This window comes from Desmodus rotundus, chromosome 1 (genome assembly GCF_022682495.2).
Source record: "Desmodus rotundus isolate HL8 chromosome 1, HLdesRot8A.1, whole genome shotgun sequence".
Classification (NCBI taxonomy): domain Eukaryota; kingdom Metazoa; phylum Chordata; class Mammalia; order Chiroptera; family Phyllostomidae; genus Desmodus; species Desmodus rotundus.
In genome coordinates this window covers 125,291,748-125,319,277 of record NC_071387.1, presented here as the reverse complement: position 1 = coordinate 125,319,277, position 27,530 = coordinate 125,291,748, and the positions used below count along the sequence as shown (strand labels likewise).

General features: G+C 44.0%; 1 protein-coding gene across 2 annotated transcripts in view; it reads right to left on the bottom strand.

Moving 5' to 3' along the window:
- Positions 1-16,803, bottom strand: part of TNFAIP8 (TNF alpha induced protein 8) — a 111,981-nt gene extending 95,178 nt beyond the window's left edge. The window contains exon 1 of one of the 2 annotated variants that reach the window (XM_045204500.2): positions 16,675-16,803. In XM_045204500.2, coding sequence (XP_045060435.1) covers position 16,675 — 1 coding nt within the window. In that variant the 5' untranslated portion in view covers positions 16,676-16,803. The remainder of the gene's footprint in view (positions 1-16,674) is intronic. The other variant, XM_024571558.4, reaches the window with a different exon arrangement.
- Between the last annotated feature and the right edge of the window lie 10,727 nt (positions 16,804-27,530).

Below are 27,530 nucleotides of genomic sequence, written 5' to 3'. Positions count from 1 at the left end.
CAGCAAATTTCCTCATGTTACTATAATTAACAATCACTTATCTTAGCAATGAAGAGGAACACAAAGATAATCTAAAAATAAATTTCTCACTGGCATTTTATCTCATGTTATATGTTTGGAACCTCCTGGAAAGACTCTGGGCCTGAGTCCTGGCTTCCCACCCTGAGCTGCTGGTGCAGAATTCCTCATTCCACACGGGGGCGGACAGCATGCATTCCAGAGGACCCCGGGCATTGCCATGCTGCTCCACCTGTGGCTTCAGCCTCCCTAGTTTCCATGCTTAAAATGACAATGAAATGTGCAGGTGATAACAATCAGAACCACAGAGTGTCAGAGCCCGGAGGGACTAGAGATCATCTAGTCTACACCTTCCATTTCCTAGATTTGGCATGGCCTAGAGGGTTGAATATCTCACCAAGATCACACAGCCAGTCCCTGCCCAGCCCACCTTTCCCATGCCTGTCCAGAGCTTTTCCAATTACATATAACCAAATAGCATCTGCATCTTCTGCTTGATTATTTCAGAAAGGCCATGTAAACAAAATTTGTCTGTAATATTCCCCTGAATAGAAATAACAATGCTTAAAATACCATCTGAGAATATATGTAAAGACAGCACAGATAGTTAAGAAATTCAAAAACCTTGTTTTAACTTCTTTCTCCACCAAAGTCACTACTAGAACGGCTAGCAAATTTCAAAATTGACACATGAGTTTCACCTGCCTTATGCCTCTTGTTGAGGAGTCAGCTGCCGGCCTGTTAACAATAAGACAGGAGCTGTCAGGCTGTCAGCAGCTCTGACAATGGGACTTTTAAACCTGGGACTACTCCAGGCTGAGTCTGAGCCATATTTGCATAAATCCCCACTCCCTCTCCCATTCATGCTGCAGAGTCTAAATCAGGGATCTCAAAGAGCTCCTGGGGAGAGTCTGCTCAAGATCTAAACATCACAGAGTAGGCAGCTCCAAGCCCTGGGGCCCAGCCCTGCTACTGACCTAGGACACTCCTGCCAGCTGGCTAGGTGAAGCCTGTGTTTCCGCATGAGGAAGTACACAGCAATATGGTAAAGAACCAAGGGATGCGACTATCAGCTATGCTTCTGGCCTTGGGGAAGCACTTACACTCTCATGGGGTCGGTTTCCTCATCTTCGAAATGGGGATAATAACGGATAGAACGGAGGATTCGGTAATGTACATAAACATTTAAATACAATGCCCATTCATTCCCCTCTCCCTCAGTGCAAGTATTGGGAGCCCTGCCTTCCGAATTTGGGAGGGGCACCAGCATTTTTGCTAGAAAAGAAACTGCACCTTCTTCGAGGTGGCCCTCCCTCCAGCCCACTGGAACGTGATGTGCTGGGGGAGGGGCAGTTGGAAGGCTTAAGGCAAAGCATCACCGAGAGGTGCATGGAACACATGCATGTGAGAGTGCCCTCACCGGGCAACCTAGGAGCTAGTGGCCTGGAGAGGAACCACATGCTCTTGAGCCTCCTGGAGGCCCCTTTCCCCCACTATAGCCTTACCACCCTGAATGCGCTGGATCGCCCCTGCTCTGGGAAGCTAAGCAGGGTCAGACCTGGTTAAAAACTGCATAGGAGACTGCCTGTGAATACCGGGTGCTTTACACTTTTGCCTCCCTCCCATTTTTGCCACCTCCCCCACCCAAGCCAGTCCACATGGAACTACCCTTAGGCACTGCCCGCTAAGGCTGGGGTGCTCCCAGCATTTTGCTCTGGTGGAAACCTCCTGGCCAGGAGTGTATTCTGCCCCAACTCCACTCCCCTTGGCGCTGGGGAAGGAACACTCAGGCTTACTATGTGCTTTCAATATTTACTGAGCTCAGTAAGTACTCAATGAATATTGAGCCTCGCCACCACAGCTGGTTCACACAGGGGCCAATGACAGAGAAAAGGAAAAAAGGCAAAAGGTAGCTGGGAGAGGAAAAGAAGAAAAGTCTTCATCAAGCTTTCTGTTGAATTAATAAAAGCAGAACAGAAAATGGTTACACTTTTACACAGTCCATATGTGTGGAGAATCCTAGGAGCAAAGAGGCACGCCCAGGACTGTTTCAATGGAAACGAGAAACACTGGATTTGAGGAAAAAACGCACTCGGGTGGGTCAGGCCACTGATCTGCCCCTCAAGGCCTCAGCCACAGGTGTGGAAAGCCTAACTCTATAGCCCTCACCTCAGGGGCACTGGCCAGGAACAGAGCAGTGGGTCCCTCAGAAATTTCCCATGTCGTGGTGGCTTTTCCCTATCACCAACTCTCTGTTACTTGCGAGATGTCCCTGGTGTGGTCAAGGCTATGAGGCTCCACTATTTCTTCTGCATACCTGAGATAAGAGATCCCCTCCGCATTCAGTCCACCGGCGAAGAGCCGCTGTTCCATTATCCGTGGATTACTCACACCATTGCTTTTGTAGGGTTAATGTTTTAAAAAACTATATATCATACGTTGTTTTTGTTTTTTCCTTTCTTTTTTTCTGCTAATTTCATGGCACTGAGATACTCAAGAGGATGGGAATGGAAAGTCTGCATGGCCCACAGACCAGGACCAAACAAGGAGACCCAGGGCCAGGGCGCTGCAGGACGAGCGCAGGCTGGCCACCAAGTCAGGCGGCCCAGGGTCTTGCCCATGTAACAAGTGTGCTGAGAGACTGGAGAGCTTGTGTCAGAGGTCACAGTCCCCACTGTCTACAGGAGGCAGGCAGATAAATGACTGGGGTACTACAACAGCGAGCAGCAGGGGCTTGGGCCAAACTGGCATGTATGCACCACGAACTGGCATTTAAAATTTAAAAACAAAACACAGTGTGCATGTTAAACAGAATGCAGCAGGGATCACATCCTAGCCTAGGCTCCCAGTCCAATATCCTGCCATGGGTTCTGGTGGCTAAAAGTGAAGAGCAAAAAGGTCAGCCAAGGCAAGAAAGGAAAGGGCAGGTGGTGCCCCAGCACAATTGGACAGACAGGGACTGGGCCCCACATGCCAGGGGCCTGGGCCTTAAAACTCACAATGAGAGGTCGTTTGCTCCCATGAGCCCTACCGAAAACCCACACTGAGGAGGTCACCAGGTATGGAAACCACCGTGGCATCTGGTGTAGAGCCAGACACTCTGTGAGGCCAGGGGTTCCCTGTGTGCAGGCCCTGGAAGCCCAGGGACAGGACAGCATCGTCTGACAGCCCGACACTCTGAGGGCAGGAACAACCTGCGACCAATGGGTGCAACACCCACACACCTCTGCTCTGCGGACAGCCTGCCTCAGTGAGCACAGCTGTGTCTGAATGAAAGTCACCGAGGAAAAGAATCAAAGGGGGAGGGTAGCTTCTGACAGGCTAAAAAGGAAAGGAAAAACCCCACATCCTTTCACATCATTCATTTCATAAACACGTACATACTTCGTGCTAATGTTATACGCTTTGCAAGGTACAGCTGAGGTTACAAAGACTGAAAGCTTTAGATACTGAGAGTAAATGGCGTATTCTGAATTAATAGGAGGGAGAGGTTATTTGGCACCATGGTTGGCCAGGCCATAAACTTGGATCTGGTAACATAATAGGTCACTAATCACTGTACTGGAATGCTATGTAGATAGCAAACCGAAGGAAACAAATAGATAGTTGATGCTCTCAAAAGGGCTAAAAGAGTGGGTCATAGGGAAAGAAAATTAGATTATCATAATCAGGCTTTTTGACAATATTTTGTCAGAAAAAAATGGAGTAACATTTACGATTCGCAAGGAAAGAAAATGCGGGCGAAGGTTGTTATACCCAACAAAACTGACCTATACTAAAGGGTCACAGACAAAGTGTTGTCAGAATATTAGGGGATATTGTTCCCATGAGCCCTACCTAAGAAAACTACTGCAGAAAGAGCTTCAATCAAAATGTCTAAAAACACTGATACTAGAACTTATAGTAAGCGGGTCATATGTAGCTACCTGTAGAAATAAGTAAAATGCTGTATGTTGAATACAGCCCAATCAAATAATTCATTATCTCCCCTGTGACTAAAAACCTAGAACCCTAAGTGTAAGAGAAAGGAAATACAAATGTCACATAGAAGAGGTTAAACAAAAAAACCCTCAGTCTTGAACTTGGCTTGGAAATGTCTATAAGAATGCACAATGTCTTATGTGTTTATGTTTGTACATAAATGTGTGTATGTGTATGCATGTATTTTCCCAGCCCTAACCAGTGAAAAGGCCTAGAAACAATGACCATTCCAGTGCACGATCATCCCTGGTGTTTGCATAGACATCCAAAAATACTGTTCTCATTAAAGGAAACCAGAGGTTGGTGAAGAAATGGTTGATTCCAGGTACAAGACAAGCCTAAATCACCTTAACATACCAGACAGCAGAAAAGCTATAAAATATTAGTTAGGTCATGTCAGAGGACTCAGGAGCTAATTGGATGAGGCTCCCACTGGTCAAAGATGGGACTATTTCAGTCTTAGTAAAAAAATTAAATTTCAATGGATTGAAACCCATCAAATACATTTAATTCCAAAATAATATCAATTTATAAAAACCAAGCGGTCAATTTCTGAGAATAACAGACAACCAATCCTTGAAATCTGGACAAATCAAAGGAAAGAATCAAGCATTTATCCTGCTTTTTTTGTGTGAACTGTACCACTGGGTAATCAACTAGCAGATTAAAGGGGAGTCTATCCTTATAAATTATTCCAGCTAATAAAATCAAAACAGTAAATTAGAATATCACCATTCTGAAATTCCTAATGAATTAATAGGTCAAGAAAATGAGGAACAACAGTTGCTAACGCCAAAACAGAGTGGAAAAACCAGACATCATGTGCCCCCCACCCCCCAGGAAAGGATACTACACACCTGTAATCTTGCCAAAGGGATTAAACCTGAGTCTGATTAAGCTTCTGGACCCAGATCAGGAAATAGAGGGCAAAGGAACAAGGTGAAGTGCACCATGAATGTGCCTCTTTCTTGGTATCAGGACTGTAGGAAACTCTACAGATCAAACAGCTCATGTCTGTTAACAGAAAAATCGTATTTTTTAAAAGGGGAGGATATTAAGGGAATCTATAGACTAAAAGAGATTTAAAAGACACATCAAAATTTTTAAAATTACTTTACTGTTGTTCAATTACACTTGTATGCATTTTCTTCCCCCTCCTGACCCCAAACTGCCCTCCCTCCCTTGCTTCCACCCTCCCCCTTGGTTTTGTCCATGTGTCCTTTATAGTAGTTCCTGAAAACCCTTCTCCCCACTGTCCCCACCCCTCCCCTCTGGCTACTGTTAGATTGTTCTTAATTTCAATGTCTCTGGTTATATTTTGTTTGCTTTTTTTCTTTTGTTGATTATGTTCCAGTTAAAGGTGAGATCATATGGTATTTGTCCCTTACCACCTGGCTTACTTCACTTAGCATAATGCTCTCCAGTTCCACCCATGCTGTTGCAAAGGGTATAAGCTCCTTCTTTCTCTCTGCTGTGTAGAATTCCATTGTGTAAATGCACCATAGTTTTGGGATCCACTCATTTGCTGATTGGCACTTAGGTTGCTTTCAGTACTTGGCTATTGTAAATTGTGCTGCTATGAACATTGGGGTGCATAGGTTCTTTTGAATTGGTGTTTCAGGGTTCTTAGGATATAATCCCAAGAGTGGTATTGCTGGGTCAAAATGCAGTTCCATTTTTAGTTTTCTGAGGAAATTCCATACTGTTTCCCACAGTGGCTGCATTCCCACCAACAGTGCACTAGGGTTCCCTTTTCTCCACATCCTCTCCAACACTTGTTTGTTGATTTGTTTATGATGGCCATTCTGACCAGTGTGAAGTGGTATCTCATTGTGGTTTTAATTTGCATCTCTCTGATGGCTAGTGATGCTGAGCATCTTTTCATATGTCTCTGGGCCCTCTGTATGTCCTCCTTGGAGAAGTGTCTGTTAAAATCTTTTGCCCATTTTTTAATCGGGTTTTTTGTGTTCCTGGAGTGGAATCGTGTGTTTTTTATATATTTTGGAGATCAGACCTTTGGCCAAGGTATCATTGGCAAATATGTTTTCCTATATGGTTGGTTCTCTTTTCATTTTAATTCTGTTTTCTTTAGCCATGCAGAAACTTTTTAATTTGATGAGGTCCCATTTGTTTATTCTTTCCTTTATGTCCCTAGCTTTAGGGAACATATCTGTGAAGATGTTGCTGCGTGGAATGTCTGAGATTTTCCTGCCAATGTTTCCCTCTAGGACTTTTATGGGAGACGCATCAAATTTTTAAGAAATGGGCAAGACAACTACAGTGGGTCAGTCTGCTCACTTAGGTGATAAAACCATAGAGAGATGCGAGGAAGTGATTACTACAGAAGTCGGGGAGAGCCTCAGGGACATGTGGCTGGGGAAAGATGGTGGTGCTTTGGGGGTAGGTGGCAAAGTTCTATTTCTTGGCCCGAGTGATTGTTATATGAGTGACTACCTTATAATAACTCACCAGAGTGTGCATTTTTGTGGGGGGGGTAGTTTGGGTGTTTGTGCTTTATTTTGTAATAAAAAGGGTTTTTTTTAAGTGTTAAGATCTAGGTGACAGCACAGTAAAGACCAAATGATGGAAAGACCACAAGGTGTGGAGGAGAGAAAAGGGCCCAGCAGCAAATCAGCTGGAGCCAGTGTCTTAGGAAAAACTTCTGTTTCAACAAACTTCTCGTGTTTAAGGCAAATTATTTCACCTGTATTGTTTTAATTAAATTTGCCTTATAACATCTTAAATTATTTTTTAAAGCTTATAACATATGATGTGATCCAAAGTGTCTCAAAGGCAATCTCAATTGGGAAATGCAGAATGACTTCTTCGATGCCTACTGGAATTGCAGAGGGCTGTTGGGTTCTGGGAGACATCAGTCATTGAACTCAAAAGTTGTAGCAAGCATTCAATACTCCAGCTGCACACAGCTTCTGGTGCCCAGAGTTAGACATGGAATTTAACCCCCTTATTCCCCTACTCAGCTTCCCATGCAAATTATGAGTAACAATAGTAAAAAAAAAAACAAAAACAAAAAACCAAAAGCAGGATTTCTGGTACAATCTGAAGATGGAAACAGGTTCATGAATGACAGACCCTAAGAGCTGGGACACTCTGCATCTGGCAAAGGAGACTGGTGACTTGCTGACGGTCACCAGGTGAGTGACCGTCAGCTGGTCACCCTCCCATGGTTCATGTTTCTACTACTGAAAATAACAAAATCTGAAAAATATAATCTACTACAAGATATGAAGTAGACCCTGACTGTTGGAGAGGTAACAGCCCTTAGGAGTTCACAGAAAATGAAGGAGTTGGTAGCATTTTGCTGAGGCTCAAACTCCGCAGCAGTTCAGAGCATAGGAGGCGAGGCATCTGAGCTGCCAGGTGTGAGTCCCAGCTCGGCATCTGCGGCAGGTTATTTAACCTCCCAAACCACAATCCCTTATCTGTACACACGGATCAACAATAATACCTTTCTCGTAAATCCCTTATGAAGATGAAATGAAATGTGTATGAAGCACTTGCTCATTCCAAGAGCTCAATCAGCGTTTGTCATGATTACTGTCACTGAGGTTGTGGACATCTCCAGAAACATAAAGTACACTCGATTTGATGGACATCTTCTAGGTCTGAATGCAGGATGAAGACATCCAAAGTATGTAGTGCCATTTTTACAAACCCTCAACATTAAAAAATCACTGTTAGTAGTAATTAAGTATATGTAATATTCAACAACTTCCACATCTTTCTTTTGGTTTTCTCCCAACTACTCACCATGGGTAGTTAGCTTTCATTCCAATAAACCTGGGATTATTACATCAGTAACAGTGATGGCCTTAGCTAGGGCATGGGAGCTAGGTCTAGCAACTGCAAACGTTATTGATCTGCCCAATAATCACGCCTCTGTCCCTTCTTCCTATTGGCACAGTGGCTCCCACTGTGGAGGATCCATCGGCGCCCCCTATGCACTTGCACAGCTTCCCTTGCAGCTATGACTCAGTTCTTGCCAACGAGGCCTGAGGGAGCTGCAGGAAAGATGTTATCCCCTGATGAAAAGAGATAGGTACTATAAGAGAAGAGATTTCTGCGGCCCTCTCTGTGTCCCACCCCTCCCCTACACAGCCACATGCACTTCCTGCCTTTGGATGAGGCAGTTAAGGCACTTGTTGCCTTTTGGATGAGGGGAATGTTAAGATAGCCATTGCTGAGGAAACCATTTTCTGCCCATGAGGTGTAAAGTCTGTAGTAAAAATGCTAAAACGCTAAGAACTGGACAACAGAAGAATGAAAAGTACCTGGTCCCTGATGACATTGTCTGAGTCACTGATTCAACTTTGGATCAAACCAAGCCCAGACTACCCTTCATGTAAGATAATTTAGTGTGTTTATTATTTAAATCACTGTCAGTTGAATCATCTCTTACCTGGAAGTCTAAACTGAAGTCTAAAGCATCCTAATTGTTTTGGGCTGAATAGCCATCCCCCAGAGTTAATATGTTGAGGCTCCAACCCCCACTACCTTTACATGAGGCTGTAGAGATAGGGTCTTCGGAGAGGTGACTCCACGGAAAGGAGGGAGTTAGGGTGGGCTCTAATGCGATCTGTCTGGTATCCTTATAAGAACAGATTTGGACACACAGACACCAGGGGCACACAAAAGGAGCTGGGAGAGGGTCAAGATGGTGAAGTAGGCGGATGCTGTGACCACGTCAAAATTACAACCAAATTATAGGACAATCAACCTGGAGAACCATCTGAAGACTAACTGCACAGAAGTCCTACAATTAAGGATATAAGGAAGAAGCCATGTTGAGATTGAATTAAAAAAAAAAAAAAGCTGAGAGAAAGTGATGCCAGCAGCTCTAAGCTGTAAGAAATATTAAAGAGAGTTCTTCAGGCTAAAGGTCAAAAAATACCTGCTGGGTCTCCCCTAAAGAATGAAGAGCCCCCAAATATGGTAAATAAGTGGATAAATATTCAAAACTTTTCCTCGTGTTTTAATTTCTTCAAAGGATAATTATTTAAAGTAACAAAATAATAACCATGATTTCTGAACATATAGGTAGATGTAAACCATTGACAAAAAAAGAGTACTATTTGTAATAACCTTCACAAAGGAGTTTGTTATTGAGATAATTCTGTCCTCTACCCCAAATTCATGTGTTGAAGCCCTAACCCACAACGTGACTGGAGATGGGTCCTTTAAAGAACTAATTAAAGTTAAATGAGGTCATAAGGGTGGGGCTGTAATCCAACATGATTGGTGTCCTTATTAAAAGAAAGACCCAGAGAAGGCATGCACATGGAGAAAAGACCACGTGAGGAAACAAGAAGGTGGCTGACTGCCCGCCAAAGAGAGCAGCCCCAGGAGAAACTCAACCTGCTGATACCTTGATCTTGGCCTTCCAGCTTCCAGAACTGTAAGAAAACAAATTTTTATTGTTTACGAGCCACCTAGTCTGTGATATTTTGTTATGGCTGCCCTAGCACACCATTACCGAGACACAGCATACTATTTATTGTCATGAATACACAAAACATAAGGCAACCACAAAGGAGAACAGAACTTACAAAAGGTTGATTGAGGGGTAAAACTAGGGGTGGAGGTGCTTGTGGGGAATCAGAGTCCAGGTATGCATCAGGAAGACGGAAATGGTTAATCCTCTGGCCCTGCTGCCTGTCTCCACAAGGCATCACCCAATCTCCTCTATCTGCCCCTTTTTCCAAATTGTGAGGCTGGAAGGCCCCTGATGCTCTGGATTCAGGCAGCAAACCTGGAGGAGGGATGGATAGACAAGAAGACTGAGACAAGACTCAAATGACGCCATTTTCATACTTGCTAGTCCCTGGTCAAATATTTAAACTGAGAGGAAAAAATAGTGACTCTACTAAAATTAGTCCCATGTATGTGTCATCACTAGCAGACCTTATTATTCATATTTTCATATGAATGGAATTTATTAGAATGATAACTTGAAAACTGATCAGAATTCAGAAATAGGGAAGGAAATCTCAAGTACTAGTACAATTCAAATTTAAACATTAAAGGAGGGGGAGGAGGAGAAGGAAGGGAGAAGTTAAAAGACGGGCTCAAAGAAAAAAACAACCTGTTCTCCATTCTCCCATTGCCCACCATTATAAAATGAGAGCGTGTTCTGAGAACAGGATCAATTCTTGGAGGTGCCAGGACCTCAAGACAGGGGGTTAGGCCTGGGGTAGGGAAAACAGGACACTTGGCAACTCAGGGTCTTGGGCCTGGAACTCCTCCCAACAAGTGAGGAAGAAAAGGACAGCCATCCCATGTCAGGGATCTACGAGCAACGTGAGACGTCCTCAGGTCAGCGGGCACTCTCGACGATGCTGTCCACACTGCCAGTGACTCCGGTTCTAGATCTCCAGTTAGTAAATGCTGAGCAGATTCCCCAATGTCTCTGCCTCACAGAACTATTGACTGGGTGTCATTTTTTGTTCTTGACCTGGTTGTTGGACATCATTTTTCAACCCAGTGGGGACCTACTTGAAAAACCACTTTGTTATTTCTCAGAACGGGTACACAGGGGTTCACTGCAATCTTCTTTAAACTTTAAAGCTTTTAAAGCTACTCCATACTTTTAAGAGATTTCTTCTTTCCACTACCCCCAACTCCCCCAAAAAAGGAAAAGGAGAGAAAAAAAACAAGATATCTGCTGCCTGAATAATCTTTAGACAACAAGACATTAACACTAGAATAACAATAAAAATTAAAAAAAAAAAAAAAGACATTAACACTAGTCTCCCAGGCTAGGGGTTTTCAATCTGTTGCATCAGCCATCTAGGGGACCTTGTTAAAATACAGATTTCCAGGCCCAGCCTTTGTGATGCTGCAGTAGGTACGGCCCAGGAATCTGTACCTTTTGTACCAAGCTTCCCAGTTGATTTTATCATGCAGTCAAGGTGGAAACTATGGCCTCAGATGAGCCCTAAAATACAGCAGCACACTGGACAAGTTCAAAGTTTTACTTGACCTCTCACCTCTGTGACTGCCAAGACGAGTGTTCTCAAACCACGCTGCCAGAGGCACACAGGGCAGGGACTTCCTGCCTGCTCGGGAGGCTCCCTGTCGACATACAGTCTGTCACCCTGGCAGTAATAGTAGTCATTCTTTCAGGCGCTATCATTCCGGGCCATAAAAGCAAAGGAGCAAAATGGCTAAATGTGTGCAACGCGGGCCACCACTGGATGCTCGGGGAGGTGTGAGCTCATTCACCCCTCCCAAGTGAGACACACTCATGAGTCACTGGGGGCCTATGTCTACACCAAGGAAGAAGGAAGTCCAATCACCAAGTCAAGACTGCTCTGCCCTTCTAGGGTGGTGATAGTAGTTAAGCAAACACCAGCCATTTCCGAGAAAACTACCTCTTATTTTTAAAGAGAAGAATGAAAAATAACAGTTGTTTCCTGATAACAGAGCAGTATAATCAGGTATTAGACTTATTTTTTAAAGGTCTGAGTCATAAAAGTTTGTTTTGAACTTTGCAATCTGTTGCCAGCATCGTGCAGCAGTTTTTCTCAGAAGACCACTGTGGCATTTTCGGCGGAATTCCCTTGTTGCATCAGCAACTGTGTGAGGGCCTGAGCCCCGCCAGCTCAGGAGCCCCTGGGAAGGAGACAGGGAAGGATGGAGGACAGTTAGGTCTCCACAAGCATACACCACAATCTGCCTCCCTCACTGTGGCTGACAGTCGTCAGAAACTCATTTTTTTTTTAATAAATAAAATAACAGCTGAAGTGAAGAAGGCTTGAACTAAATGAATTTGGTTTGAAGCAATACAAGCGAGGCTTAGAGAAAGTATTTGTTACTTTTTGGCTCCTTTCAAATATTCATGTGTAACATGTGCCCTGAAGAGTGCCAGGTCCCCAGAAAAGCTTGCCCCAGCAGGTAACCCCACAGGTGCGTCCCTGCCCTCTGCCTCCAGAATTCACACAACTTCCCCTGAGCACATGCTAGCCTGAGTCCCTTTGCAGCACTAAGGGCAGCTGAGACTTATCTTCCTGTCTTTCTTAGATAATGTGGTTTCATCCATTACCGGTTTGAAACAAGGGCCTCCAGTGGTGAAAGACCAAACCACTGCTCACAACTTAACGGCAATGGGTCATATACACAGGGAGGCTTACTGGATGTCACACTATTCTTCACCCTCAGACACCTAAAACCCAGGACTGCCTGCTCTGGCTCATGTCCCTGTAGCTGGAGCAGCAGCGAGATTTCCCTATATAATCACGTGACTCCGCAGCTGGGAATCACTGAGACTGCTAAATCCACCCACTTCTCTGGACTCTTCTGGCCTCGTTAGAGGGAAACAAAGGAAGTTCATGCTAAAGCGCACAAGGTGCAAGCTACCACTCTCCCTCTCTCCGCCACCATGGCTCAGTACAAACACCGTCCTCTTGAAATGAGATAGATTTGGCCAATTCAAAAAGCCTCCCACTTGTCGGATGCCTTCTTCACATCGGACAACAGGAGAACATTCTGGTTTCATCCACACAACAATTCTATGATGCAAATACTACCCCAGTTTCTGGGGGGAAAACAGGCTCAGAAAGCTTAAGTAGATTGTCCAAAGTCACTCAGCCAGTGGTGGCTGAGCCACGAACAGCTGATTCCAGAAGTAATGTGAACCAACCATCTTTTTGACTAAACTAAAAGTCATCTTTATTCCCCATGTTTAACACAAGTACAACAAGTGGAATTTTGGACTTAATCCCCTTGTCCACAAGAAAATAAACCTGGATTTGTTTATAAGTCAGCGTGGAGTGCTTTGGTGGAGGCCCATTCCTAGGACCTCACCGTTTTCTTCTTCTCAGTGCGGAGGATTGCCGTATGCCTAGCCCTCAGCCACCGCGAGGGAAATAAAGTCATGTTGGTCTATGACTCCTCTTGTTCTATATTAAAAAGCACAATCCTAGGAAAACAAATTTGTTAATGCCCATCCAGCTTTGCAGCCGGTTCTGAACCATAAATACTTGCTTTTAGAGAAAAAGCAACTGCTCCCTAAAAAGATGGGTGGGTATTATCTGATTACTGTGGAACCTGTGACTTTTTAAAACAAGTTTCTCAGGTAACTTCTATACTTGACATAAAAGGCCAAGAAAACAAAAGCCTGTGGAATTAGGTTTAATGCAGCTATCACAGGGGCTATTTGAAACAGACATCAGAAGAAATGTGCTCACTTGGGTTTCTTAGGATTGTGAAAAAAAAAAATGAAAAATGGTTCTTCTGCTGTCCTAAGGAAGTGCCTTTACCATGAAACGCAGAATTCTGAACCCAGTTTTGCCACTATCAGTTTACCATCGGAGACCCATTCTTACAAACAAACATTTTTTTGCAAGTCACCGGTCCTCTCGGATCGCATGCCTTCCCGTGAACATGAGAGGGTAGTGCGGCGCCTTGCACACAGTAGTTCAGTGGTGCTGCCTGAACGAATGGTGCGCGCTTCTGCAAGGGGGACTGAGGGGACGCACCTCCCATCTTGGATAATGGCAAACGCTGTGGTCTAAGATTCACCGGCCAGATGGTCTGCAAGATGCTTCTTACCTCTCACATTCTAGAATTATCTATGCTCTACTTCTAGGTCATTTCCTCTTCTTACTGCCAACATGTAGACTGCAAACTAACTTCCACTGGATACTGTTTGACCTCATTTACATTTTGCAACAAAGTTCGCTGATATTTTTTCTCTTTCTAAATGAATCATTCATTTTCACCTCCTGGGGAGCACCACTGATGGACAAAAGTCTAGAAACTGCGGTTGGCTCAGACCCCAGGGCCAAAGCCATCAAAACCAGAGAAGGGAGAGTTGAAATTGTTAAATAAAATTTGGGGTATTAGAAGCTCCTTTTCAGTGTTTGTTGACTTCTTACTGTGTGCATTTGATATTAAACACAGGATGTGGGCAGTATAAGGAGGGGCAAGGTGATAAAAGAATCTGGCAGTGCACGGTGCCTTCCCTTAACTCCTGTAGCAGAGCTAATTCTCTCTGTGAATGCCAAACTGGAGTAAGGTGCCTGCTTATTATCCAGTTGGCCCCTGTGCATGAGCCAATTGCCCAAGTCAGTTCCTCTGGTACTGGGGTTGCATGAATGCTCCTAGTCCCCTCTGAGAGCAAAGAAGTGGTCCTTATTGTTAATCACTGACCTTCCCCTGCCTTTCGGAGCTTACCCCACGTTCAGTCCCTCCAATGTGTACTGGACAAAAACGGAGGGAGCTGGTAGATGACCTATTCTGCATGGTGTGGAAGCGAAGCTCAATTCTGATTGAGTACAAATGACATTTCCAAGAAGGAAATGTATCACTTTTAAGGGGCTATCCCAAGCAGAAAAGTTATTAATTGGATCAATTAACTGCAAGACCTCTGTAGTGCCCACCCCTGTGGCAGACTCCACTTCAAGGATCAGCTAGTCAAAGTTCTCCAAGCAATAAACGACCTAGAAATCTGCTCCTCCCCTCACATGGCATTTCCTAATGAGTACTGTTTGGATGCAATTATTTCTCTTTGCACACCCTTTCCTCCACTTTCAGCAGAAGGAAGAATTGCAGAGAACAGGCCTCATAAAATACTCTGTTCCTGGCCTTTGCGGTGTGGGTGTTCACCCTCAGTTTCCGCCATCCTGTTGGGATACCAGAACGGCCTGTCCTCACAACACCTCACTACACTGATGAAGATGAAGATTATAGCTAGCAATAAAGTCAGACACAGAAAATTAAGAGACACCAAAGATGAGATTTTCCAGCTCACACCACCCCTTTTCTAATTAAACCTAAGCACACAAGAATCAGCACAGTAGAAGTCTCCCTTTAAGAAAAAAATTGTAAAGGCCCATTTGTGGAGGATCATTACACTTTTGGGGGAATCTTCTTAGATTGATGCTTTATGAATGATACTTAAATGATCAGATAATCTAGATGAATATAATGGCTGATAAAACCTACCTCTGTATGCAAAGTCTTAACACAAAACATTCAATATCTAAGATACTCATTTTACGTGGAGGTAAGTGGTAATCCACTTCCCTAAACTTTATTTATTCAAATTACAGGTAATCCTCAAAAGATGGGCAAGGGGTTGGGGAGCCAATTAATATGTATGGACAGGGAACAGGCACCCAAAAAACTGACAAAAAAGGTAACTGTGTTACCACCTACAGTATTAAGAACAGCTTGCTGACTTAACTTCCCATTACAGATCTAATTAGAAGGTGGCAATAAATGTTTCCAGGTGTTTAATTAAGTGTGATAATTATTTCTTTCCTTAAAGAGATGGAGTCATATGTTTACATTTCAAAGCATAATGTTTCCTTGGCAAAAATCTGTGGAAACACTTTGTGTAACAGGATTCAAACCAGGGCAAAAATAGCTGCTGCGATAGGCAGCACTTGAAGTAATTTAACAACTCGAACTTCCATATGCCAACGCACAATGGCCACTCAAAGGTTACTCTGTCAGCGTTACTTCCTTTAGCCACAGAATTCTTGTTACCCTTACACTACAATGAATAAATAAACTCTGTTTCCCTACCATAAACTCTGTTTTCCTCTTAAAAGGATTCTTGTCAAGAAAGTGGGGAGATTTTCTGGGTATCTCTACTTCTACAGAAAGACAACAGCAGGAAGAAACTGAGAGCTAGGAGAATTCAGAGACTGTTAGAATCGGATGGGACCTCAGCAACCAGGGAATCATTTCATTGATGGATTCAAGTACACTATTGCTCTCAAAGCTACTGATTTAACTTTTTTAAAATGTTAAAATATGCCCTACCTTGAGATAGTATTTAGCCCCCAATAAAAATAATTTACGGAGGGGTAGAATTATCAGTCTTAAGTAACTCAGGGATTTTGGTGTTTCAACACTGGGCACTCAACTACTGTCTCCTTCTTTCCATGACTCCCTCAGAGGAGGAGCGGCCCTTTCTATGTAGCCCTGTGTTGTAGGAAATCAGTTGGCTTTCAAGATATGGTGTCACTGAATCAATAAACATCCGTTAGGTGCCCAAGCGTGGTCGATCAGCCTGGTCTTGAAAGTGCCCCGCAGCTGCCCTGAGTCCGAGGGCTCTCATCAGGTGTTCTTGCATCAGGTGCAGAGGGCTCGAGTATCGTACTGCGCGCACACACAACTTTCTTCTTCAGATGGAAGTCTCCACCGGTTGATCTCAAGGCAAAACTCTAGTTCCTGCCAGTTGTACAATGCAGGGTTGGATTACAATCTCAGGCCAGCATCTCGCCCTGCAATCTGGGGCACCCTGATAACCTGGGCAGTCCCTTGCGACCGCATGGGCTGTTACCAGGAGGGCGTGACACATAGCGGGGGCCGCGTCGACAGAAGGAAGGAAGGAACGGCGAGTGGGGCTCGCGGCAGGGCGTGCAAGTTAGGGGGTCGGCCCGAGTCGGTAGGGGCTCCTAGCCCACGGTCTCGGATTGTCGCTGCAACTCCTGAACAGGGTAAAACTCCGGGGAATTTCCAGGCTGTGAGTGCCTGCGCACACCCCTACACACACTCGCTCACATGTACCACTCCCACCCACTCCCACTCACTCTCCAAACTCTCGGTGGGCGAAAAGCGCCCCCCACTAGCAGCCCGCAGCAGAGCAGCCGGGAGAGCCCCGCGAGGCTGCGTGCGGGACCCGCGCGCCAGGGAAGCACTTACTTGGAAGAAGGGGCGCGGCGGCGCCGGGACGGAGGCGAGCGGGGCGATCTGACGGCGCGGACGGACTTCCCCAGCCGCTCGAACGCTCGCCGGCTCGGAAGGACCGATCAGCCACGGCGCGGGTCGGAGCGGGCGGGAGAAAAGAAGTCAGGGGCCGGGGGCGGGACGGGGCGGGACGGGGCCGGAGAGGAGGAGCCAGAGGCGGGGCCCGGAGACGGAACGAGAAAGCGGGGGGCGGGACGGGGGAGGAGTTTGGAGGCCGGGGCGGGGGGCGGGGCGGAGCCTGACTGAAGCCCCGGTGCCGCCGAGAATTCGGAAGAGGCTGGCAGCACGCTGGGGACTGGACCGGGACCGCGAAGCTAGACCCCTGGGCGCGAGGGGTCGGGACTGACCTGGGACAAACGCAGGGAAGATGTTACCTTTCTGGCTTCTCAGTTTCTTCAGTTGTATAAATCAGATACGAACCTCCTAGTCTCCTACTGAGACATCTTTCAAGCATTAAGAGAGGTTAGTGAGGAAGTGGAGTGGAGATTGGAATGAAGCAAAAAACAAACTAGAAGAGTACTAAATCCGAGTGTTTTCTTCCGATAGAAGCTGAAGAATATTAATTTGACCTTTGGTTAGTGGAAAGCGAAAGGATTTTAAACATGGGGGGCATGTCAAATGTTGTTCTAGGAAGGTTCATTTGAAAACAGAATGTCAGAGCCATGAAACTTACTTAAGAAATTATTAAAATATGTCAAGTTGGGACTGTTGACCTTAAACAAAAATTGACTAGGTGTTCTGTCACCGAAAACGATTTAGAGTCATGTGCTGCTTAACAGCAGGGATACAGCCTAAGAGACCCATAGTTAGGTGGTTTTGTCTTTGTGGAAACATCGTAGCCTGAACTCAGACAAACCTAGATGGTATAGCTTGCTGCACACCCCACTGGCCTCATCTGTGTGGTATAGCCTATTGCTCTGTGGATGGAAGGTGGGGTGGGTAATTTTCTCTCCTCCCTTTTGGGTTCTTGGTTGAGACATCCCTATAATAAAAGACAGATTAACAGGGAGAAAACAAAAACTGTTCAATAACATGTGTATGTCCTAGATACATGGAAGGAACCCAGGAAAACTAAGTCAACTATTAAAATTGATGAAACCATTACCTTAAATACCATCTTCAGCTGAAGACAAAAGAAGATGTTGGGGGTAGAGGAGTCAGTTATGGGGCGTTACCAGAAAAAGGACAGCAAACGATGACAAGGCTGTAACAGTGTTGTCTTCTGCACTGATAAGACTGTCTAGACACAAGGTGATGCCCACTCTTCCTGGGACAGCCAGGGAGACACCCTTGCAAGTGGAAATTTTCCTTACACAAGTGAATGTCTTTTACAAAGGGTAACTTCTGTTTGGTTTTCAGAGATTCTTTCATGTCTGCTGTTTCTTAAAATTAACCAGCCTAAAATAATCAATATGCCAAAGGGAAATATTTTGGGGTGATAAATTCTATTCCCCTAGAGCTTCTAGGGTACAAACCTATGCAGCATGTTACATCACTGAATACTGTAGGCAGTTGGAGCACAATGGTAAATATTTGTGTAATGAGTTGTGCTGTGAAGTCACTAGGCGCAGGAATTTTTCACCTTCACTATAATCTTGGGTGACCACCATCATACATGTGGTGGGGCGTTGACTGAAACAGGATTATGTAGTGCATGGCTGTATTGGGGCAGGGAGAAAGAACTGCAATCCCGTATGTGCAGACAAGGCAAGCCGCGTGCAAACAGGAAAAGCAAGAAGCAGCAAGAAACTCTTTTACAGAGGGAAAAAGAAAGTTAAAGGGAAGGGCTGTTACAACCATAGTACTCTGTTGTAAACATAGATGTCTTCCCATCCGGCTATCTTTACCGACATAGGGTGTGAGAGCATCTCTTATGGGCCCTCCTGGTATTTCTGTCTTGACTAAGCTCTCTGTCATAAATTTTGATGGATACTGTGCTAGGCAGAATAATGACTCCTAGAAAGATGTCCACTCCCAATACCAGGAACCTATAAATATGTTAATTTACATGGCAAAAATGTCTTGGCAGATGTGGTTGAGGTTAGAGACATTGAGATGAGGAGATTATCTTGGATTACTTGGGTGGATCTAATCTAATCATACCAGTACCATAAAGTGGAAGAAAAGTTTCAAGGTCAGAGACACTGTAAGTATGAGAGGAACTCAACCTGGATCAGGAGCCGAGGAAGGTGGGTGGCCTCTAAAAGCTAGGCATGGGCCACAGCCAACAAAAAAATGGGTATCCCATTCGTACAAATGCACGGAACTAAATTCTGCCACTGAGCAGGGAAATGGATCCTCTTATTAGAGCCTCCAGAAAGGAACTCAGCTCTACTGACATTTGATTTTATCCTGGTGAGACCCACTGGAACTTCTGACTTACCGAACTGTAAAATAATAGGTTTGTGTTTTTTTTAACCCCCCAAATGCTGGAGCAGTAATAGGGAAAGAACACAGGTGCTGAGGGCCTAAACTAAGTAGGTAGAAAGATGGATGCAAGATTTAGGCCCCAGAGATTAACAGGATATGGAACGTGTTGACCTTAAAAAAAAAAAAAACCCAAAAAGAAGTTATTTTACCAGCAAAATGGGTTTATTTGGGAATATCAGAGGAACTGCAATTTGGGACAACAAAAGTATGGTGAACAACCACAAGCAAGTCTAAAGAACAGAGAAAGACTGGTTTTATAGGGGGGAAAAGAGGAAGTGGGGAGGGGAGGGGCTTTTCCAAGAGTTCAATCTTCTCATTGGCTGAGTGTAGCATTTTTTCATTGGCTAGGATGTAACCAGGCAACCAGCTAAAGAGGTTCAGGTGAATGAATATTGACAAAGATGGAGGTGTTTTCCTGGCCTAGGAGAAATTCTTCCTCCTGCTGTGGTATGTTTTCCTGTTTGGGGTCTGGGTGGCAGTTCATGAGAGATTCCCCTTCATAGCTTCCTGACTCCATTTTAAATGAGGTTTCCTTTGCTTATTTTTAACAGGGATGAGAGGAGGAGTTATCTAGGTCTATTTACTGGGTTTCTGGATTAGCAGACACAGTCTTTGTTGGTGCTTCCCAGTTATGGGAGGGACAAAGGCAAGTACTTTCTAAATAATTGTTCAGTCTGCAGTGAAGCACCTAAATTAGGATTAAAAGAGTTTGTACCCTCCCAGCCTCCCCTACCTCCAAATAATTAGAAACGATCCCTGAATGCCTGTGAACAGTGACATTTGTCACCACTACCTGAAGTTCTAGTAACGAATCTGCCCTGTGTAAGATGGATGGCTTTGGACAAAGTACAAAACTTTAATTAGACGTGGCTTCTTCTGCATGAGGCAGGAGGAGCCCCATCTACATGACTGCTGTGAGCATCAGCCAGGAGGTCATGGTGTCTGCAACCTCAACCTCAGGAACTTCGACCACTGCTTCATTTCAGGTGCCCTTGTCCCCAGCTGCACCGTGCAGCAGCAGTCCCCAGAGCCCCTTCTACCTTTATCTTCATAGATATTCTGTAAGCTTTACCTCTAACATTCCACACCCTGGCTTCAGCCTCTCATCCCCGGCCCCCACACTCTTCCTTTCTCCTATTCGGCTTCCTTTCCTCTCCAGCCTAACCCCGAGAACCAGCATTTCAATTACTCACTAATGCCTCCTTTTCCTTTACCCCACTGTCATTCCCTTTTATGAAGCCGGAAAATCTTTCTAGCCATCCACTTTTTCATATGGGCTACTTAAGAAGAACCAAAAATGTGAAACTTAATGCTCTACGGATTCATGACCTCTAATCTTGGTTATGTCTTCCCCCAGCCTGTATGTCCTTCTGCATCATGATGAAAAGGAAGAGGGGGTACAATTTTTACCCCTTTCCTTGAGACACCTTTCCCACCCATCACACTGCCTGCTCTTGAAATACAACCTCACCTCCTATTTCATAGAAAATATACAGATCAGGAGACTCTTCTTGACTTCCTGCCCCAGCTACCAAAAATGCCATGTGTATCCACACTCATTCAGTTCATCTCATCCCAGCGGATCAGAGTAAACCCACTCGCCAGTCCTCTGGGGCCTCCCTAAGCCTCTCTTCTATCCACGGGGGCTGCATTCTGTTAAATGCCTCTCCTCTTTTATCCTGAACCTCTCAATTTCTGTACTTCCCCACAAAACATAAGAATGCTAAAATTAAAAATATTATAAAATTTAAATTCTCCAGGGACCCTACCTACCACCTTCCCTCACCACCATTCACCTTCCTGGGGCCATCTAGACCCGAGAGACTACAGATGCCGATAGTAGAAACACTGCAGAGTGGCCTTTGCCTCAGTACTTCCTCTTGGGGGCCGGGAAGGGGCCTTTGCACTGTCAGGCAGCTTGCATCACTGTCATCAAAGGACTACTAGTCTTTTTCCCCTTTAACTTTGGTAAAGAACATGGGACTCCGCTGTATTTCATAGTATGATCGTATTGAGAAATTAACAATATAGAGAACCAAGATGGCGGCGTAGGTAGACACACTGCGCCTCCTCGCACAACCAGAACCGACAGAGAATCGAACAGCAAGGGGGACCAACACCAAGGAAACAGAAAATAATCATTCATCCAGACTGGTAGGAGGGGCGGAGACGGCACCGGGGTGGAGAGGACTCGCGTGGCTGTGGCGGGACTGAGACTGGCGGAGTGTGGGACAAATGGCGCAGGCAGTCCTAGCACTAGCAGACCCTGCGGTCCCACATTTGCACAGATAAACCCAGAGGGCCGGACTCAGAGTGGCGGAGAGTGGGGCAGGCAGAGTGGCGGATAGCACATTGCGGCACCACATTCGCCCACAGATAAACCGAACGAACGGCGGGCAGAGAAGCAGACCGCTGCGCAACCCAGGGCTCCAGCTCGGGGAAATAAAGCCTCAAACCTCTGATTGAAAGCGCCCCTGGGGGTTGGGGCGGCAGGAGAGACTCCCAGCCTCACGGGAGAGGTTGTTGGAGAGACCCACAGGGGCCTAGAGTGTGCACGGGCCCACTTACTCGGGAACCAGCACCGGAGGGGCCCAGATTGATTGTGGGTAGGGGAGTGAAAGACTGAGATCCGGAGGAGAGTGAAGCGGGCGCCATTGCTCCCTCTCGGCCCCGCCCCCACGTACAGCATCACAGCGCAGCGACCAGCATTACCCCGCCCCAGTGAACACCTAAGGCTCCGCCCCTTAAAGTAACAGACGCGCCAAGACAAACAAACAAAAAAAATGGCCCAAATGACAGAACACTTCAAAGCTCCAGAAAAAATACAACTAAGCGACGAAGAGATAGCCAACCTATCGGATGCACAGTTCAAAGCACTGGTTATCAATATGCTCACAGACTTGGTTGAATCTATTCGAAAAACAGATGAAAAAATGAAGCCTATGCTAAGAGAAACAAAGGAAAATGTACAGGGAACCAATAGTGATGAGAAGGAAACTGGGACTCAAATCAATGGTATGGACCAGAAGGAAGAAACAAACATTCAACCAGAAAAGAATGAAGAAACAAGAACTTGGAAAAATGAGGAGAGGCTTAGGAACCTCCAGGACACCTTGAAACGTTCCAACATCCGAATTATAGGGGTGCCAGAAGGAGAAGAGGAAGAACAAAAAATTGAAAACTTATTTGAACAAAGAATGGAGAACTTCCCCGATCTGGCAAAGGAAATAGACTTCCGGGAAGTCCAGGAAGCGCAGAGAGTCCCAAAGAAGCTGGACCCAAGGAGGAACACAACAAGACACATCATAATTACATTACCCAAGATTAAACACAAGGACATACGTCCAAGATTACTGTATCCAGCAAAGCTATCATTTAGAATGGAAGGGAGGATAAAGTGCTTCTCAGATAAGGTCAAGTTGAAGAGGCTCATCATCACCAAGCCCTTATTATATGAAATGTTAAAGGGAGTTACCTAAGAAAAAGATCAAAAATAGGAACAGTAAAAATGACAGCAAACTCACAGTTATTAACGACCACACATAAAACAAAAACGAGAGCAAACTAGGCAAACAACTAGAACATGAGGGTTGTCAATAAGGGAGTGGGAGGGGGAGAGGGGGGTAAAGGTACAGAGAATAAGTAGCATAGATGATAGGTGGAAAATAGACAGGGGGAGGGTAAAAATAGTGTAAGAAATATAGAAGCCAAAGAACTTATAAGTATGACCCATGGACATGAACTATAGGGGGGGAATGTGGGAGGGAGGGGGGTGGGCAGGATGGAGTGGAGTGGGGGGGGAAATGGGACAACTGTAATAGCATAATCAATAAATATATTAAAAAAAAAAAAGAAACTATGCAGGGAAAGTATGAGAGATAAGAGAGATGTTTTTTCTTTCAATGAATAAAAATCCAGTATTTTGGGGCATAGAAGAACCTGATAAAAGGTTCCTAGGAAAATACCAGAGTTCCAAAAGTCTAATACACTACTGCATCACAATTGGCAGTCAAAATATTTCATAGCCTACCACTGAAAAAATGAATGCCATCAAGTGAGAATTTCTTCAGTTTCTTGTCCTGCCACCAACACATTTATATCTGATGTACTACCCTGACACTTTCCTTCTGGGACACATAACGTTATTTGTCCTTTCCAAAAACTTACCTACCTTCTATTTAATATGGCTGGCACTTTGGCTTCTTCTGTGGATCTTGACTCACCAATCCCTTCTATTCTTTTCTTTATCTTTCTCCTGTTCTTCATTACCTTTCATTATTATCATGTAAACATGCTTAGATTTATCTAATTAAATTTTTGCCATCATATAATTCACTTTCTATCATTCTATATATTTTTCCCCACATTTTTGTACTGTTGTTCAAGTATAGTTGTCTCCATATTCCCCCCACAACCCCAGCCATCCCCACTTCCTACCATTGATCCTAACCCCCTTTGGTTTTGTCCATGTGTCCTTCATACTTGTTCCTGAAAACCCTTCCCACTTACCTCCCATTATCCCTTCCCATCTCCCCTCTGATAAATATAACCAGAGACATTGAAATTTTTCTTCTGTTTTAAATCTAAGTTTATTGGATGGATGTTTTATGTTTGTAATTATATTTTTAAGACATTTTAAGAACAGTGAAGATAGGAAGGAATAAATGTGGATAACAGAAATCAAATATATTTGTACAATTGGATAATTAAAGAAAATTGAGGAAAAATTAAAAAAAAAAAAAAAGAAATTAACAATATAATTAACTTCACTTATTTTACTTGGGCCAATAAGTACTCAGATCATTTTATTTTCAAACTAGGTCTTGCCTATTTCCAAGTTGGGGTCATAAAAAATGCACTGGAATCTAAAAAGTTCCTAATAATCAGTTCATTATTCAATGACTAAATATATTTTAAAATAATTGCAGCTACATCTAGATTAATAAATCCTCGCAGACCAAAACCCCAAAAAACAATACCCCCAAAGCCTATAAATCAGATGAAGTAGAGAGCTGTAACTGCAGCTGCATGCCAGAAATACCTCTGGGCATGCCTATTATTTTGCTTCTGCCCAGCCGAAGGTATAGGAACTAATTTTAGACAAAGTCATAAAGTTTCAAGAAATCTTCTGAGCCTGTTTCCTCTTCTCTCTTGCTTCAAGCTTCTACTCTGCTTACTGAGTACCAGCCTCCTCTTTTTGTGTGTAAGGAAATACCTACATTTGACCCTTGAACAACAGGGGGTGAGGGACACGGTATTCTCACACTGTTGGAAAATCCACATATAACTACTGGTCAGCCCTGCACATAGGCTGACTCCCAACAGCAGACCGAAAATACTACACACCACCACAATACATGCAACAAAAATGTATGCACAAACACTCTGGGAGGAGAGTGGAAGTGACTCATGTTCCCTGATTTCATAAAAAGGATGAACTGGAGTTTGCCAAGAGAAAAGGGCACTCCAGGCAGTGTGAAGAGAGGAGAAAGACAGGGTCTAGCATGCTCTTTTCTTTAAAAAAAAATAGTTTATTGTTTATGCAATTACAGTTGTCCCAATTTTCTCCCTTTGCCCCCCTGAACCCAGCCCACCCCCACTTCCATAGTCAATCCCCACACCGTTGTCCATGGCCAAGGGTCCTTCATATATATTCTTTGACTAATCCTTTCACCTTCTTTCAATCAGCCCTTGCCTCCCCCATCCCCTCTTACAGCTGTCAGTCTGTTCCATGATTCTATCCCTCTGATTCTATATTGCTCATTATTTTGTTCATTAGATCCCTCTTATAAGTGAGATCATTATGGTATTGTCTTTCATCGACTGGCTCATTTCACTTAGCATAATAGCCTCCAGTTCCTTTCGTGCTGTCCCAACATTTTCCAGCAGGCTAAAAGCACAGACGCAAGGCAGTGCACCTTCAGCACAGGCCACAGAAATGTCTAGTGTTTTTTTGTGCTTTACCTACATTTTCATGGGAGTGCATCAGTGAAAATGCCTGATGCAAAACATGACTATAAGTTCAACGTCCTCCAACATATGATTGTCCAACTCTCTTTCCAGTCCTATTTCTTTTAGGAGCATTGTTAAGTGTAATCTTGTCCTCACAGTAACCATATGAGCAAGGTAAAAAGTATAGGTATTTTTCTCAATAGAAATCAAGATGCAGATTGGGTAAGGTAGAGTTTGTTCAATGTTCTACAAACTAGAAACTCAGGGATAGAATAAAAATAAAAATTTAGGATTAATGATACTTTCCTGTTACTTCCATAGACTGCAGCCCCTTCTCATGGCTATTACACATCACTGACGATTATATCTTTATCATATTTTTTCACTTTTTATCCAGAACTACTTAATGCCTATGATAACATAGTCACTAAAGCACACCTCTTCCTAAGAAAGCTTACTGGAACTACTGTCTGTATCAAAGGGTGACTTTATCTACAATCTTAGCCAATTCTGTCAGACACCCTACCCATGAAACCAAGTTCTCTGCGTGTTTCTAGATGTTCACCCCTTAAGCCATTCTCTATAGAAACTATAGCGCTGCCCCTAGCTGTAACTCTTACTTTTGTGACTTGCCACTGGATTCTTTGTCTCTGTGCGTTCTTCCTCACCTGAACTATTTTTTGAGTATGTCAAATCTCCCTTGAGCTTTATCCCAAATACTACAAAGGCTAATTTTGTTTTGTTTTGTCTTTGGCTGCACAATTCTACTCTGAACATCTTTTTCTATAAATATGGCCTATATTCCTAGTTCTATCGATAGAGGTCCTTTGTGTACTTACATCCATGAAACACTAGTCCAAGTTGGCAAAGCTTTACTTGATTTTCAGCAAGGCTCCCACTTTAATCCTGGAATGCTCAGAGCAAAGCACTGTCACCTAGTGGGTTCTGATTCCCATGTTGTTCTCCAATAGCCTCACTTCTTTCTTTCTAATTACCAATACTCAGGGTAAGGAGTTGGTGTGCTACTTACTTCCATGCATGAATTTTCTGTGTTCACACATGGATCTCTCTCTTTCCCTCCACCTAACAATGGCCTCATGAATTCTTTTAAAGTATTTTATTGATTATACTATTACAGTTGTCCCAATTTTTCCCCCTTTGCTCCCCTCTGCCTGGTTCCCCCCTTCCCTCCTGTGATCCCTCTACTTTAGTTCATGTCCATGGGTTGTGCATGTAAGTTCTTTGGAGTCTCCATCGCCCATACTGTTCTTAACATCTCCCTGTCTATTCTGTACCTACCCAATTATGCTTCTAAATCCCTATACTTTTACCCCATTCTTCCCCTTCCCCCTCCCAGCTGGTAACCCTCCAAATGACCTCCATATCTATGAGTCTAGTCCTGTTCTAGTTGTTTGTTTTTGCCTTTGTTTTTTAGATTCAGTTGTTGATAGTTGTGAGTTTATTGTCATTTTAATATGCATAGTTTTAATCTTCTTTTTCCTAAATAAGTTCCTTTAACATTTCATATAAGGGCTTGGTGATGATGAACTCCTTTAGCTTTACCTTGTCTAGGAAGCACTTTATCTGCCCTTCCATTCTCAATGAGAGCTTTGCTGGAGAGAGTCATCTTGGTTGCAGATCCTGGCTTTTCATGACTTTGAATATTTCCTGCCAGCCCCTTCTTGCCTGCAAGGTTTCTTTTAAGAAATCATCTGATAGTCTTATGGGAACTCCTTTGTAGGTAACTGTCTCCTTTTCTGTTGCTGCTTTAAGATTCTGTCTTTATTTTTAACCTTTGGCATTTTAATTATGAGGTGTCTTGGTGTGGTCCTTTTTGGGTCCAACTTGTTTGGGTCTCTGTGCTTCCTGGACTGCCTGGAAGTCTATTTCCTTCAGTAGATTGGGGAAATTTTCCTTCATTATTTTTTCAAATAAGTTTTCGATTTCTTGCTCTTCCTCTTCTCCTTCTGGCACCCCTGATTCCGATGTTGGCTCTTTTGGAGATGTCCCAGAATCTCCTTAAACTCTCCTTGTTTTTGAATTCTTATTTCTTCATTTTGTTCTGGTTGAGTGTTTATTTCTTATGTTCCAAATTATTAATATGAATGCTGGCTTCCTTCCCTTCACTGTTGGTTCCCTGTGGATTTTCCTTTATTTCCCTTAGTAGAGCCTTCATTTCTTCTTTTATGCTTTTGTCTTATTCAATGAGATCTTCAAGTGTTCTGACCACCAAGTGTTTTGAACTCTGTGTATGATAGGTTGGCTATCTCTATTTCACTTAGTTCTTTTTCTGGGGTTCTGTTCTGTTCCTTCATTTGGGCCATATTTCTTTATCTCCTGATTTTGGCAGCCTCTGGTGTCTGTTTACTAGGTAGAGCCACTTTGATTCCATTTTAGTGCACCTGTTAAGTCGTATGGGGCAGAATCTT